Consider the following 16,561-nt stretch of genomic DNA (forward strand, 5'->3'; position numbering starts at 1 on the left):
GTCCAAAATGTCCAAAATGTCCAAAATTGTCCCTATCCCAAAATTAGTCACTTATGCTAAACCTGAACCCTGGGTCCAAAATGTCCAACATGTCCCCGATGTACAACATGTTCCCCATGTCCAAAGATGTCAACTTACCCAAGATTCTTCACTTACCCTAACCAAACCCAAGATTCTTCACTTACCCTAACCAAACCCGGGTTAGAAAGTCTCCCAAAAACCTCTCCGCGGACCACTCTCCAAGCACTCGGGACACTCCAAAACACACTCTGGTAAGGTTCCCACAAGTACCCCAAACTACAACACTTGGAGCAATTTTTACACTTTTTGCAAACTACACCAACCTTGGCAAATGACATGTCTGCGGACTCGGGGGGGACCGGGTGAGCACGGAAAACCGACTCCCAGCTCGATCCGACGCTCCTATCGAAACTTGAAAAATCAATGGGAGTCTATGGCAGCTATAGGAAGGGGAGGGGCCAGGGCCACCAAACTCGGTGGACACCTGGAGGGGGTCGACACATGTATACACACCAGGTTTGGTCAGCTTGCCGCTTATACTTTGGAAGTTATCGAGCTTGTCCGAACTCGTCCGATGAATGGGAGTCAATGGCAGCTATGTCTTAGGAAGGGGCCACAGCCACCAAACTTGCAGGGTACGTGGGTCCCCTCAGACGATCTCTCGAGGCCAAGTATGGGCCCCATACCTCAAATACTTTTTGAGTTATCGAGCTTGTCCGAACGCGTTTTCTGGTTTTCATCCTATATCCTTACCCTAACCCTAACCCTAACCCTACCCTACCCTAACCCTAACCCTTACCCCTACCCTAACCCTTACCCTAACCCTAACCCTAACCCTAACCCTTACCCTTACCCTTACCCTAACCCTAACCCTAACCCTTACCCTAACCCTAACCCCTAACCCTAACCCTAACCCTAGTGAGAAAGTCTCCCAAAAACCTCTCCCAGGACCACTCTCCAGGCACTCAGGACACTCCAAAACGCACTCTGGTAAGGTTCCCACAAGTACCCCAAAATACTACACTTAGAGCAATTTTTACCCTTTTTGCAAACTCCATCAACCCGGGCAAATGACATGTCTGCGGACTCGGGGGGACCGGCTGAGCACGGAAAACCCACTCCCAGCTCGATCCGACGCTCCTAGCGAAACTTGAAAAATCAATGGGAGTCTATGGCAGCTATAGGAAGGGGAGGGGCCAGGGCCACCAAACTCGGTGGAGACCTGGAGGGGGTCGAGACATGTATACACACCGGGTTTGGTAACTGTACACCTTATGGTTCGGGAGTTATAGAGAGTGTACCCTTTTTTCAAATGTATGGGAGTCAATGGCAGCTATGTCAACGGAACGAGCCACACCCACCAAACTTTAATAGAATGTGGGTCCCCCCCATGGGCCCCTCTGGGCCCAGTATGGGCCCCCTACCTCAAATACTTTTTGAGTTATTGAGAGTGTACCATCGACTTTTCTGGTTTTCATCCTATATCCTCACCCAAGATTCTTCACTTAACCTAACCTCCCAGGAGTGAGAAAGTCTCCCAAAAACCTCTCCCAGGACCACTCTCCAGGCACTCAGGACACTCCAAAACGCACTCTGGTAAGGTTCCCACAAGTACCCCAAAATACTACACTTAGAGCAATTTTTACCCTTTTTGCAAACTCCATCAACCCGGGCAAATGACATGTCTGCGGACTCGGGGGGACCGGCTGAGCACGGAAAACCCACTCCCAGCTCGATCCGACGCTCCTAGCGAAACTTGAAAAATCAATGGGAGTCTATGGCAGCTATAGGAAGGGGAGGGGCCAGGGCCACCAAACTCGGTGGAGACCTGGAGGGGGTCGAGACATGTATACACACCGGGTTTGGTAACTGTACACCTTATGGTTCGGGAGTTATAGAGAGTGTACCCTTTTTTCAAATGTATGGGAGTCAATGGCAGCTATGTCAACGGAACGAGCCACACCCACCAAACTTTAATAGAATGTGGGTCCCCCCCATGGGCCCCTCTGGGCCCAGTATGGGCCCCCTACCTCAAATACTTTTTGAGTTATTGAGAGTGTACCATCGACTTTTCTGGTTTTCATCCTATATCCTAACCCTTACCCTAACCCTAACCCACCTAACCCTAACCCTAACCCTAACCCCTAACCCTAACCCTAACCCTAACCCTTACCCTACCCCTAACCCTAACCCTTACCCTAACCCTAACCCTAACCCTAACCCTACCCTACCCTAACCCTTACCCTAACCCTAACCCTACCCTACCCTAACCCTTACCCTTACCCTACCCTTACAGGGTACCTGGGTACCCTCCACGAGTACCTCGAGGCCAAGTATGGGCCCCATAAGTATTTTACTTTTTGACTTACAGAGAGTGAACCACTGACTTTTCTGGTTTTCATCCTATATCCTAGATTCTTCACTTACCCTAACCAAACACAAGATTCTTCACTTACCCTAACCAAACACAAGATTCTTCACTTAACCTAACCAAACACCACTTACAAAGTCTCCCAAAAAACTCTCCGAGGAACACTCTCCAGGCACTCGGGACACTACAAAACACACTCTGGTAAGGTTCCCCCAAGTACATATTTTCACAACACTTTGTGCAATTTTCAGGATTTTCAACAACACTGGCCGCACTCAGGGCTACGCCCTGAGCACGGACGACGCACCTGCCGCACTCAGGGCTTCGCCCTGAGCACGGAAGACACTACAACAACTCCAATTTTACTTCACCCAGGACCACTTTCCAAGCACTCAGGACACTCCAAAACACACTCTGGTAAGGTTCCCCAAAGTACCTATTTTCACAACACTTAGTGCGATTTTCACCATTTTCACACATCCACCAACCCTGTCATATCACACATCCCCGCACTCAGGGCTACGCCCTGAGCACGGAAAACCGACTCCCAGCTCGATCCGACGCTCCTATCGAAACTTGAAAAATCAATGGGAGTCTATGGCAGCTATAGGAAGGGGAGGGGCCAGGGCCACCAAACTTTCAGGGAAGGTGGGTGGGGTCGAGACATGTATACACACCAGGTTTGGTAAGCTTGGGACTTACACTTTGGAAGTTACGGAGCTCGGGTCGTTTTTTTTTTGAATGGGTGTCAATGGCAGCTATGTGAAGGGGAGGGGCCACACCCACCAAACTTTAATAGAATGTGGGTCCCCCCCATGGGTCCCTCTGGGCCCAGTATGGTCCCCCTCGCTCTTATACTTTTTGACTTACCGAGCTCGGGTCGTCGACTTTTCTGGTTTTCATCCTATATCCTAACCCTAACCCTAACCCTTACCCTAACCCTAACCCTAACCCTAACCCTTACCCTAACCCTACCCTAACCCTAACCCTAACCCTAACCCTAACCCTACCCTAACCCTTACCCTAACCCTACCCTTACCCTAACCCTAACCCTAACCCTTACCCTAACCCTAACCCTAACCCTACCCTAACCCTACCCTACCCTACCCTACCCTACCCTAACCCTAACCCTACCCTGCCCTGGTAGGTTGTGTGTTGTGTGTCTTGTCCCCCACCCATATTGTTTAGCCCTAACCCTAACCCTAGTGTAACCCTACGTGTGGTGTTTTATGTTAAATGTAAGGAAAGTTGGAAAAGCTCAGGGGGTGCCTAACTAAATTAAAGAGAAAGAAAAAGAAAAAGAAAAAGAAAAAGAATGCCTGAAGAAGACCAAGTAGTGTCGAAACGTCGCAAAGAAACACAGAAGAAACTAAAGAAAGTACAAATTAACAAAAGAGAAAGACAAGTATAAACAAAGAAACAAAGAAGCAAAGAAACAAAGAAGAAACTAAGGAAAGTACAAAGTAAAACAAGAGAAAGTCAAGTATTAATTCTAATTCGCAGAACGTAAGGGAAAGAAAAGAAAGGGGTGTGTCTAAAACCTAAGTGTTGTGTTCGTCAAGTTCATTGTACAGCACGCAGCCGAAGGGGCAGGATGGCCCGTGCCTTTCCAGCCTCCCACTCGGGAGGTTGGCTCTCTTCCCCAACCTATCCTGCCAGTGCCTCCTGCCCTGGTAGGTTGTGTGTTGTGTGTCTTGTCCCCCACCCATATTGTTTAGCCCTAACCCTAACCCTAGTGTAACCCTACGTGTGGTGTTTTATGTTAAATGTAAGGAAAGTTGGAAAAGCTCAGGGGGTGCCTAACTAAATTAAAGAGAAAGAAAAAGAAAAAGAAAAAGAAAAAGAATGCCTGAAGAAGACCAAGTAGTGTCGAAACGTCGCAAAGAAACACAGAAGAAACTAAAGAAAGTACAAATTAACAAAAGAGAAAGACAAGTATAAACAAAGAAACAAAGAAGCAAAGAAACAAAGAAGAAACTAAGGAAAGTACAAAGTAAAACAAGAGAAAGTCAAGTATTAATTCTAATTCGCAGAACGTAAGGGAAAGAAAAGAAAGGGGTGTGTCTAAAACCTAAGTGTTGTGTTCGTCAAGTTCATTGTACAGCATGCAGCCGAAGGGGCAGGATGGCCCGTGCCTTTCCAGCCTCCCACTCGGGAGGTTGGCTCTCTTCCCCAACCTATCCTGCCAGTGCCTCCTGCCCTGGTAGGTTGTGTGTTGTGTGTCTTGTCCCCCACCCATATTGTTTAGCCCTAACCCTAACCCTAGTGTAACCCTACGTGTGGTGTTTTATGTTAAATGTAAGGAAAGTTGGAAAAGCTCAGGGGGTGCCTAACTAAATTAAAGAGAAAGAAAAAGAAAAAGAAAAAGAAAAAGAATGCCTGAAGAAGACCAAGTAGTGTCGAAACGTCGCAAAGAAACACAGAAGAAACTAAAGAAAGTACAAATTAACAAAAGAGAAAGACAAGTATAAACAAAGAAACAAAGAAGCAAAGAAACAAAGAAGAAACTAAGGAAAGTACAAAGTAAAACAAGAGAAAGTCAAGTATTAATTCTAATTCGCAGAACGTAAGGGAAAGAAAAGAAAGGGGTGTGTCTAAAACCTAAGTGTTGTGTTCGTCAAGTTCATTGTACAGCACGCAGCCGAAGGGGCAGGATGGCCCGTGCCTTTCCAGCCTCCCACTCGGGAGGTTGGCTCTCTTCCCCAACCTATCCTGCCAGTGCCTCCTGCCCTGGTAGGTTGTGTGTTGTGTGTCTTGTCCCCCACCCATATTGTTTAGCCCTAACCCTAACCCTAGTGTAACCCTACGTGTGGTGTTTTATGTTAAATGTAAGGAAAGTTGGAAAAGCTCAGGGGGTGCCTAACTAAATTAAAGAGAAAGAAAAAGAAAAAGAAAAAGAAAAAGAATGCCTGAAGAAGACCAAGTAGTGTCGAAACGTCGCAAAGAAACACAGAAGAAACTAAAGAAAGTACAAATTAACAAAAGAGAAAGACAAGTATAAACAAAGAAACAAAGAAGCAAAGAAACAAAGAAGAAACTAAGGAAAGTACAAAGTAAAACAAGAGAAAGTCAAGTATTAATTCTAATTCGCAGAACGTAAGGGAAAGAAAAGAAAGGGGTGTGTCTAAAACCTAAGTGTTGTGTTCGTCAAGTTCATTGTACAGCACGCAGCCGAAGGGGCAGGATGGCCCGTGCCTTTCCAGCCTCCCACTCGGGAGGTTGGCTCTCTTCCCCAACCTAACCCTTACCCTACCCTAACCCTAACCCTTGAGCTTGATCACACTCATTTTCTGGTTTTCATCCTATATCCTAACCCTACCCTAACCCTACCCACAAGATTCTTCACTTAACCTAACCAAACACCACTTACAAAGTCTCCCAAAAAACTCTCCGAGGAACACTCTCCAGGCACTCGGGACACTCCAAAACACACTCTGGTAAGGTTCCCACAAGTACCTATTTTCACAACACTTTGGGCAATTTTCAGGATTTTCACCAACACTGGCCGCACTCAGGGCTACGCCCTGAGCACGGACGAGGCACCTGCCGCACTCAGGGCTTCGCCCTGAGCACGGAAGACACTCCAACAACTCCAATTTTACTTCACCCAGGAACACTCTCCAGGCACTCGGGACACTCCAAAACACACTCTGGTAAGGTTCCCACAAGTACCTATTTTCACAACACTTAGTGCGATTTTCACCATTTTCACACATCCACCAACCCTGTCATATCACACATCCCCGCACTCAGGGCTACGCCCTGAGCACGGAAAACCGACTCCCAGCTCGATCCGACGCTCCTAGCGAAACTTGAAAAATCAATGGGAGTCTATGGCAGCTATAGGAAGGGGAGGGGCCAGGGCCACCAAACTCGGTGGAGACCTGGAGGGGGTCGAGACATGTATACACACCGAGTTTGGTCAGGATGGCACGTGTACTTTTTGACTTACAGAGCTTGCTCACTTTTTTTTTTATATGGGTGTCAATGGCAGCTATGTCAACGGAATGAGCTACAGCCACCAAACTTACAGGGAACCTGGGTCCCCTCCATGAGTCTCTCGAGGCCAAGTATGGGCCCCATACCTCTTTTAGTTTTTGACTTATTGAGCTTGCTCATCCGACTTTTCTGGTTTTCATCCTATATCCTAACCCTTACCCTTACCCTTACCCTAACCCTAACCCTTACCCTAACCCTAACCCTTACCCTAACCCTAACCCTAACCCTAACCCTTACCCTAACCCTAACCCTTACCCTAACCCTAACCCTGGCGTCTGTGATCAAGCCGGCTCATCCCAGTCCCAAGACGCTGGAGCTGATCGACGGCAACGCTAGAGAATGGTCGTGGAACACGATCCTCATCCTGCGCCAACACTATGAGGAGGTGCGTGCAGCGGAGAAACAGCTCCTCCAGGACCTCGGCGGGGACCTGCTGGCTCCGCTGGAGGTGGCAGTGAAGTGGGCAAAACGCAATCTGGGCAGCAGATTCAACCCAGAAACAGCAGATGAGGTCCAGATCTACCTGCTCAAGAGGGAGAAAAGGGCAGCCTCACCTTGCTCTTCTTCCTCCTCCTCATCTTCTGCCTCCTCGACTCCCCCGCTAGCCCCTCGCCCCCCTCCTCCTCCATCCTCCTGCTCATCTGCTAGCTGTCCAGGACGTAGAGACCAGGCGGTGGACACAGAAGAGGACCTGGATGGACCTCTCCCTCCTCCCTCTGCCACGCCCCCTCCCTCTCCGCCTCCCCGCCCTGTCATGACAACCACTGCAACCATGACAGAGCCCACGCATGGCGGCTGGACCCCACCAGGCTCAACTGAGGAGGACAACGAGACGGCCACGCCCCTCCCGCCACCGACTGAGGACGCCACCCCGCTCCCTCAGCGACAGGACAGAGCTCACAGCAGGAACACCGCACCTGCACCACAGGGGACCCTTCCCCCTCCCCCTCTCTGTCCTTCTCCACCAAAAAGGGCAGCACCCCCTAAAAAAACAGAGAGGGAGCTCACCTCGGTCGCTGACCTGCTCAAGGAGGAGGTCAAAAAGTACCGGGGTGCAGCTTCAGCTCCGTTGCTCTTCCAGGCCTCCGACCTGGCACAGCAGGAACGCAGGGCCTCACTGAGGCCGAGGACGGTCCCCCTCCACCTCAGACTGCAGGTCAGCACCCAACGGAGGCTCACCTTTGACCCTAGGGTGGAAACATCGGCTCCAGCGGCTTCTTCTTCCACCGGTGAGTCCCCTGCTCTTCGACCTGCACAGGTGACGGCTGCAGCCAGACAGGTGGGAACCCTGAACAAGAACCGCAACTGGTCCCTAGATCTGACAAAAAAATATGTCATCCTGGGTGACTCTAATGTGGCTAGATTTCCAGCCCCTGATAACCCAGATCTACAGGTGGTCAGCTTCCCTGGGGCCAGATGGAGGCATCTGACCCACCTTTTTGCGAGGGCACCTGTGATGAACCAGGTGGAGCGCATGATTCTCTCTCTGGGCATCAATCATAGAGCCCAGAGGGACAAGAGAGCAGCAGTCAGGGAAATGAAGACAGCGCTGAGGACGGCTAGGATCAAGTGTCCCAACGCGGAGATTTTTGTCCCTGCCATCAACTTCTCCCTGGCGCTGCCCGTCCAAGAACAGATGACCCTCACTCACATGAACATCGAGATCGCCCAGCTCAGCCGGTTCATCCCAGCCCTGCCTAGACGGTCCTTTACAGTGAGTAGGGACAACATTCACTGGTCCAAAGCTACTGCAGCTCACATCTTTAGCCACTGGGGTGAGTGGCTAAACTAGAGTGCCCCAAGAGCCTTCATGTGAAGGAGGGGCATGCTAATATTGTAAATAAAAATATATGTAACCTCTCTAAAACTTTCACCCTTAGTGATGCACAGTGTTCCCTTTTAAATAAGGGCTTAACTTTCATTCCCACTCAGGGTAACAAACCTTTAAAATATACAAAAATGCAAATGAGGTATGATCTGCAGAAATACCACAGAAGAATTAAATTGGCCATCTATTACAAAGATGATGTTGGTAATGATAAGAATAATTTACCTTTTATGCCAGAGTCAGACTGGGCTCCTCCAATCACCGCTCTCCCTCCTGAGGTGGAAAACTTAATTTCCCAGGACCTTGATTATTTGGACAGAGAATTTAAATTTATTAAAACGATACCTAACCTAAATATAGAAGAAACAAAAGCACTAAAAGAAATAATGATCAATAAAAATATCATTATAAAACCTGCCGATAAAGGCAGCTCCATAGTGATTATGGACAGGGAGCAGTATCTGTGGGAGGGATACAAACAATTATATAATGAAACATATTACAAAAAATTAGACTCTCCAATTTATAACAATACGACCCCCCTTGTAACCAAAATTTTAGACAATTTACATAAAAAGAAATTTATCAATGCAAAACAAAAATCTTACCTGCGTGGCTCCCCGGAACCTAGAGCCAGGAGGTTTTATCTCCTCCCGAAAATCCATAAGGAACCTGAAAAATGGAGTAAACCCCATGAGATCCCTCCCGGCAGACCTATTGTCTCCGACTGTGGGAGCGAAACCTACCACACAGCGGAGTTTATTGATCATTATTTATATCCCCTATCAATTCGGCACCAAAGTTATATCAAAGACACTTATGATTTTGTAGAAAAAATTAAATTAATTTCTCTACCTCAGGACTCTATTCTATTTACAATTGACATCGACAGTTTGTACACCAATATTGACATAGATGAAGGAATTGATTGTATTAAAAACGTATTTTTGAAATATCCAGATTCGAGGAGGCCAGATCGTGAACTCATTCAATTATTAGAGATTAATTTAAAAAGAAATGATTTTGTTTTTGATGGCCAATTCTTCCTCCAGGTTAAAGGCACAGCCATGGGTAAGAAATTTGCACCGGCCTATGCCAACATTTTCATGGCCGAGTGGGAGACCGGTGCCCTTCGTACGTGCAGGAGGGCACCCCTGCACTACTATCGGTACCTGGATGACATCTGGGGGGTCTGGACCCACTCTGAAGCAGAATTTCAGGAATTCCTCCAGCACCTGAATACACATAACCCATCTATCACAGTAAAGTCCACTACCAGCGTTAAAGCGGTCGACTTTCTGGATACCACCACATATAAAGGTCCAAATTTTGATACAACACACAAATTAGAGATTAAAGTTTTCTTTAAACCCACAGACACACATGCTCTGCTATTTAAAACTAGTCACCACCCAAGGCACACTTATGCTGGCCTAATCAAATCACAACTCCTCAGATTTCATAGGATTTGCACACAGAAAACAGACTTTGAGGAGGCAACTAGAACTCTGTTTTCTGCTCTTCGTAAGAGAGGATATTCCAGGTCTTTCCTGAGAGCAGGCAGGAAAAACTTCCTTGAGTCCAGACCCCCCGATTCATCTCCGATGATCCCTCTGATCACAACATTCTCCTCCTCAGCAGGACAATTTGTTTACAAGGTTAAACAGAATTTCACTAAATTCCAATCTGACACTTCCTTGCTCCCAAATTACAAAATAATTGCGGCCTACAAAAGGAATAAAAACCTGAGGGATTTCCTCGTCCGTGCTGAGGTCAAACCTTTGAAGACACCAAAGGTCAAAGGTCAGAGTGGATTCTTCAAGCAGCTGCACTGGGTACAGAACAGATTTAATAACACAATTTTCAAATCAGACCAATCAGGAAACCCCAAATCAAAAAATTGTGTTTATTTAATAACCTGTCTAATTTGTAAAATCAGTTATGTGGGTGAAACGAGTAACAGTGTCCTTACTCGTTTCACCCAGCACAGACATAACATTCAAAAACACAAAAAAACACATGTACCTTTAGTGCAGCATTTTATACGTCATGGCTGGGATGCAGTTTCAGCCCTGGTGCTGGAATGTAACCCAGCCTGGTCTTCAGCCCAGAGGAGAAGGGCTGAAAGGATCTGGATCCACAGGCTGGATACACAGATCCCAAAGGGTCTGAATGAGAGGTAGGCTCCACCTGGTGGACTCCTGACAGGATGGCCCGTGCACATAAGGGGGAGGAGTAGAGGGTGAGGGGGAGAGGGAAGGAGGTTCAATTTTTTGGACCTCTGACCTTTGACCCTGAACCCAAACTCCAACCCCAACCCCAACCCCAACCCTTACCCTACCCTACCCTGGACACAGACCCGCCTCTGTGACTGAATCAACGGCAATCGCTTCGGCCTGGGGGACCGCGGTAGTGGTATGGCCTGTGTACTGCACCTCTGTTGCCGTTACAGGCAGGGGGGGCGCGGATGGTCCTTGGACCCCTTTCATCTCATCCCGCCCCTCCCCAACCACCTGCTGAGGCGACTCATCCACTTCCTCAGCGCCAACAGAGGTCCTTCAGCTCCTCCAGGACCACCACCTCTGCATCACAGGCGGCCTCCACGACTCTTCCTGCTTCTTCTTCCTCCTCTTCCCGACGGGCAGCAGTCTCGGCCACTGAGGAGGAATTGAGCCGCGTCTCTGACCTCATCCAGGAGGAAGTGTGAAAACACAGGGCTGCGACACCTGCCTCCGCGCCTCTCTTCAAGACCTTAAGGGAGGTTCAGCTGGAACGGAGAGCCTCCCTAAGGCCCAGGTTAGCTCCTCTTCATCAGAGACTGCAGATCAGCACTGAACGGCGTCCTACCTTAGGCTCCAGGATGACTACGTCAGAGCCAGCTGCAGCCTCCCTCATTAGTGGTCCCTCTGCTCCACCATCTAGTGAGCTGAGAGTGGCAGTGAGACAAACAGGAACCCTGAAGAAAGTAAGGTTCTGGTCCCTTAATTTATATAAAAGATTTGTTATTTTGGGGGACTCAAATGTTGCCAGGTTTCCGGTCCGGAAAAATCCGAAATTGCAGGTGGTGAACTTTCCTGGTGCCAAATGGAGGCATGTAAACCACCTTTTTAACAAATCAATATTATTTAAAAATGTTGAGGGTCTCATCCTGTCCATAGGTATTAATAATAGGACCCAGAAAGACAAACGAGCTGCTGTGAGAGAGATGAAAATGACACTAAAAACAGCCAGGGCCAGATGCCCTAATCCAGAAGTTTTTGTCCCTGTGTTGAACTTCTCCCTGGCACTGCCTCTCCAGGAACAGGTAACTCTTAGTCACATGAACATTGAAATCATGCAACTCAACTGCTTCATCCCTGCACTTGAGAGGCGGTTTTTCACAGTAACCAGAGATAACGTGCACTGGACCAAGCCCACCGCAGCTCGTATGCTGAACCACTGGGGTGAGTGGTTAAAATAAAATAGAAGGCCCCAAACACCTCCGATTAGAGGAGGGACCCTCTGACATTGTTGTTAAGTATATATATAATTTTTTTAAAAATCATTCTTCCTTGGTGATGCACAGTGTTCTTTTCATTCATGCTAAGTTTAAATCCCTGAAACAATCAGGAGTTAAAGGTCGTAGGAAACTCTTTGAGCGGCTGTACTGGGTGCAAAACTATTTTAATAACACAGTTTTTAAGATCCCCAAAGGTCTCAATGGGGGATAGGTGTGGCGTGGGTACTCCTGGCAGGACGTGCCCGTGCATACAGGGGAAAGGGTAGAGGAGGAGGGCGAGAGGGAAGGGGATTCAAATTTTTGGATCCCTGACCTTTGACCCTGAATCCAAACCCTGACCCCGACCCCTTACCCAAAACTAACCCTAACCCTTTTAACTTCATCAGACCTACATTTTTATTTACAAAGTGTATGTTGAAACAAATTCTTGTCCATACTTTGATAGTTAGAGGATGCAGATTCACCCCCCTCCTCCTCACCTTGGGCCCGGTGTCTGAACAACATGGAGGCAGAGAAACTGAAAATCCTCATTATTAGACTGTCATCATTCGAGTCATCATTAGACTGGAGGCAGCTACACTAGTTTATTTTGCAAAATTATTATATATAGCTAAATATTATAGTTGAGGGGCACAAGCAGGCTTCCTGACACACAACTAAAAAAATAAAACTTGGAAAAAAAGCTGAAAAAGGGCACTAGGGCAATAGAGGATAAAAGGGGCAGGGGCTCAAGACCCCTCTGACCCCCCTCTGCATGTGCCTCTTCTAGTGGTTTTCCAACTAGAACCAAGTCTAAATGTTGTGTTTCATGAGACTTGCAACTGAGAGGGCCAAAACGGCTTTATCGCAGCGAAAGATGCAAAGAATGGAGAACCTGAAGTTTTGCAGCTCTGCATTCTAGTTTCAAACCACTAAAACTGTTCATCTTCATTATTCTCATGTGTTTAGAGAGTAAATAAGGTTGAACATAGAATACAGAGTAAAGAATCCTAAAATTCGCTCTTTTGCACTTATTTCACTGTCATTTTGGGCCTCTTGAATTTCCCACCACTGCACTTCCAGTGACAGTGAACACTGCTGCATTGTTGCAAATGCTGCTCCCCGACTTGTTTTTAAGGTCCGTTAGTCATTTTATTGTTTTTGCAGACTTTGCCTTTATCTATGTACTGATTGTTAATTCAGTCCTCTTATTCAGTAAACTATATCCGTCCTTCGCTTTGTTTTAGCGAAGACCATTGGGCTACCTGTTGCCTTGTATCCGGCAACTATTTGGAGCTGCTATGCACGGCTTATACTAACCTGGATTGTGCTGTTTTTGGTCCATCACCCAACGACATCACTGCTCCAGTACTCTGCCATGGAGCTTTTTAAGATCTGCTTACATATGCATGGGTCACCACCATCAGCTCAGCTTCTACATCACAATATTTTCCACCTGCACTGTCCGAAATACACCCATCAAGTCTCTCGCCAGATCTTTTGCTATGACAGACCTACCTCCATTAAATTTATCTGGTCTACTGAGGAACACCGCGTTGAGCACAGTGTGTCTGCCCTCCTGGCTCGGTCAGCTAACTCAGTTGTCAATCACAATAAAACCACCAACTTCGGTCTCTTCAATATTCGCTCACTCACGAGTAAGGGCTACCTTGTGCAGGACATAATTTCTGACCAAACGTTAGATTTTCTATGCTTCATCTAACAGCCGACAATGTATCGGGATAATCTACCCATGAGAAGTGGAGGGTGGCACCTGTAACTTTTCCTGTCTTTCATTTGTTTGAAGCAATTGTATGTCAGCTCTCAGGACCAACTACCACAAATATTGCCACCTTGCACCGCCCCAGAAGTATAATAAGGATTTTATTATTGAGCTTGTATTGTTTGGTTATATTTATGCATATCAGAGTGCACTGTGTAAAATATAAAGTGAAATAAAAATAGAATAGATGGTTTACTTTCAGTGATGTGGAGAGGTCAAGGGTCAGACTGCTGGAATGTGTTGCTGGTGTTTTGGGTTATGCTGGACATTTGACCTTAGAATGAAATATTCTAATCTTCCTTGGGACAGATTAGAATATTAGCACATCTGGAGAGAAAATTCAAATACAAAACAACACATACAGTCCACAGAAGGTTTAAAGCAAGTAAAAAAAGATCCATTAGATACATTAGCAAAGAGAAAACACAAGGAATTTTATTCCCCAACTAATTTCCCTCCTTTTTTTAAAGCAGACATACTAAGCATGAATATGAAATTTTACCACACAATGAAAAGTCTGAAATTTTTGTTAAATTATAAAATAAAAGCACAAAACAGTGGAAATAAATAACAGTTTTGTTGCCAGGCAACATTTTCACAGAGGCAGTTTAGCCAGGAGACCCACAATAAGTTGAAGCAGTACAATAGAATTAATACCAGTCAGTTTTTGTCTTAAGGAGCAGAAGTACATTAGGCAAGAATTGACTCTCACTGTTTATCTGAAGGGTAATGAGGAGACCTTCTCATGTCTGATTGTTATCCAACCAATAAAGTGCTTTCAAAAGATAGTCTTCCCTTTATTATAGTCCACCTTATCTATTTGTGGGCATAGATGCCCACAAATCCCTCCAGGAAAGGTTATACATAGGAAAAAAAAAGAAGAATTATTAAAAAGGCTCTATGGAGGCATGAGCTCTTTCTCCATAATGTTGCTTCTCCTTTCTGGTTTGATTTTTATTTCTTGAAAGGCGTCAGTCTCCCAATGTTATGCCAGAAGGTGGTTTTGCGCTTGGGCTCGGCCATCATGAAGACCTGCTGCTGGGGCAGAGCAGTGGGTAAGGATGGATGTTTCTGATGAAGGAGGAAGTCGCAGTATGGCCTGGTCACTGCTGACAAGGAAATCAACACATAACAATGTGTGGCTCTTATGTGGGACAAAAATGCTACCGATACTGACAGTACACTTCAACTATAACTATATATATATATATATATATATATATTTAATATACCAAATAATAGATAATAAACAGTGAGTTTCACCTTCTCAAAGAACTTTAGATAAAAAACACTTCAAGTGTTATCCAATTTGCAATGACTTAGAGAAAGCAGACTCCCCCATTGACAACTGGATGTTAAGCTCTTGGGTTGTTTTGGTGTTTTGATTACTTGGTTCTAATTCCGTTAATATTGTGTTAATTAGTTATTATTATTATTTTGGCTATATCAGTCTTGTTTTTTCTTCAGTCCTTTCTTATTGTGTCTAGTTATCCTTAGTTATTCTAGTTTAATTGCGTTTCCTATGTTAAGTTTTGGTTTACTGTTACATTCATTTCCTAGTTCCCTGGGTGAGCTCTCCTTGCCCCCGTGCTACTTTCTCTCTGTATCCTTCTCATCATTGTGTCTTCTGCTCTTTCCCCTCATGTCTGCAATCGTTTTGCTAATCACCCCAGGTCATTTGTCCCAGGACACTCACACTATTTAAACCCTTCTCCTGATCACACTACTTGCTGGTTCCTCCTATTAAATCTTGTCTAATCCTGCTTTGTCCCCATTTGCTTTTCGTTCCTTCTTCCTGTTTTTGTTTGCCTCTGGCTCCCTGCATTCCCAGTGACTTTTGTAAGCTATTAGTTTTATTCCTAAAACATTCAACATAATCCATGCTTCCAGCTCCTGTCTGCATTTTGGTCCATTCACAATCTCACCAGTCATGAGCCCTCAAGTGCCTGCTGATTCCAACATATGTTCCCTGGTACTGAGAAATTCTCTGATAGCAGATGGCGTGTCCGCCATCCACAGCTGAAGTTTTCAGTGATGTAAATCACAAGCCGATGAATGTCAATAAGATGTTCAGGAGGACTGTCCACATACCTAAAATGATTCAAGGGGAGGAGTGCATGGACAACATCACATTCCTGGGCATTCACATCACGCCGGACCTGACCAGGTTGCTGAACACCTCTTTTCTGATGAGGAAGGCCCAAAAAAGACCATTCTTCCTCAGGAAACTGAAAAGAGATGGACTCCCTGCTCAGTTGCACAAGAATTTCTATTGAGAGCTCCCTTCGCCTCAGTATGATTGTGTGGTAAGGCAACTGGACAGTACAGGATAATAAAACTGAAGGAAGTGTTAGAGAACATTTAAACATAAGGAGCATTTTAAGATAGGGATAGGGTTAAGAGAGAGCAGATCTGCACTTAAGACACACTTTACTAAGAGCCATTAAGACCAACCTAAACTGTTTTTGTATTATAAGATAATATGTATGTGGCAAAATTGCCCAGTTGTAACAGCATGCCATGATTTTGTCTTAATTCTTATACTCTGCCACTGTTGGGAGAAAAGCAGCTCAGTCTGTTTTAAAAGCTATGGTGCTATTGTACAAACAAGCACTTAAAATCTTGAAGTGGCACCACTGCAAAATACTGGAGAAAATGTATATATTTTTTTCTTTTTTAAAATTAACCAGCTTTGGTGGTTAATTTCTGAAAAGTTGTAGGAAGTTGGTGTTGGTGACTATAATGATTTAAAAAGCCATCTTTTTTATAAATGTCCAACACAAGGACTGGATTTGCAAATTAGCCTGTGGTTAGAAAACCTATCAACCAAACAACAGTTGTTTTGTATTTCACATGTAGCACTATTTAATTTTCTGTTCTTGAGTAAATAAATTTGAACTGAACTAAACTGAATCAATGCTTGAGTCTCTCCTTTGTCATCTGGCCACCTACCTGTGCTTTATATGAAGCTTTTCCTATTTTTCTTTTTTCAGAACTCTAGTTTTGGTTCTTTAGTGGCCCTCCAACCCAGCCAAAGTTTTGCTTCCTGACCGACTGGCAGCAGCAGGTGAGGCTTTGAAG

The 16,561-nt window shown here is 45.7% G+C and overlaps 1 protein-coding gene and 1 long non-coding RNA gene across 4 annotated transcripts in view; both read right to left on the reverse strand.

The window, feature by feature from the left end:
• Positions 1-8,930: 8,930 nt before the first annotated feature.
• On the reverse strand, positions 8,931-10,533 carry LOC116711422 (uncharacterized). Its single transcript, XR_004337221.1, has 2 exons — positions 10,245-10,533; positions 8,931-10,050 (listed from the first exon to the last, which is right to left on the reverse strand). It is a non-coding gene; the product is annotated as an uncharacterized LOC116711422 (long non-coding RNA).
• Positions 10,534-13,568: 3,035 nt separating this feature from the next.
• Positions 13,569-16,561, reverse strand: part of arhgef4 (Rho guanine nucleotide exchange factor (GEF) 4) — a 64,165-nt gene continuing 61,172 nt past the window's right edge. For 2 of the 3 annotated variants that reach the window (XM_032551207.1, XM_032551212.1), the window contains one exon: positions 13,569-14,589. In XM_032551207.1, the coding sequence (XP_032407098.1) occupies positions 14,435-14,589 (155 nt within the window). In that variant the 3' untranslated portion in view covers positions 13,569-14,434. The remainder of the gene's footprint in view (positions 14,590-16,561) is intronic. The other variant, XM_032551208.1, reaches the window with a different exon arrangement.

This window comes from Xiphophorus hellerii, chromosome 21 (assembly GCF_003331165.1).
Source record: "Xiphophorus hellerii strain 12219 chromosome 21, Xiphophorus_hellerii-4.1, whole genome shotgun sequence".
In the NCBI taxonomy this organism is placed as follows: Eukaryota; Metazoa; Chordata; class Actinopteri; order Cyprinodontiformes; family Poeciliidae; genus Xiphophorus; species Xiphophorus hellerii.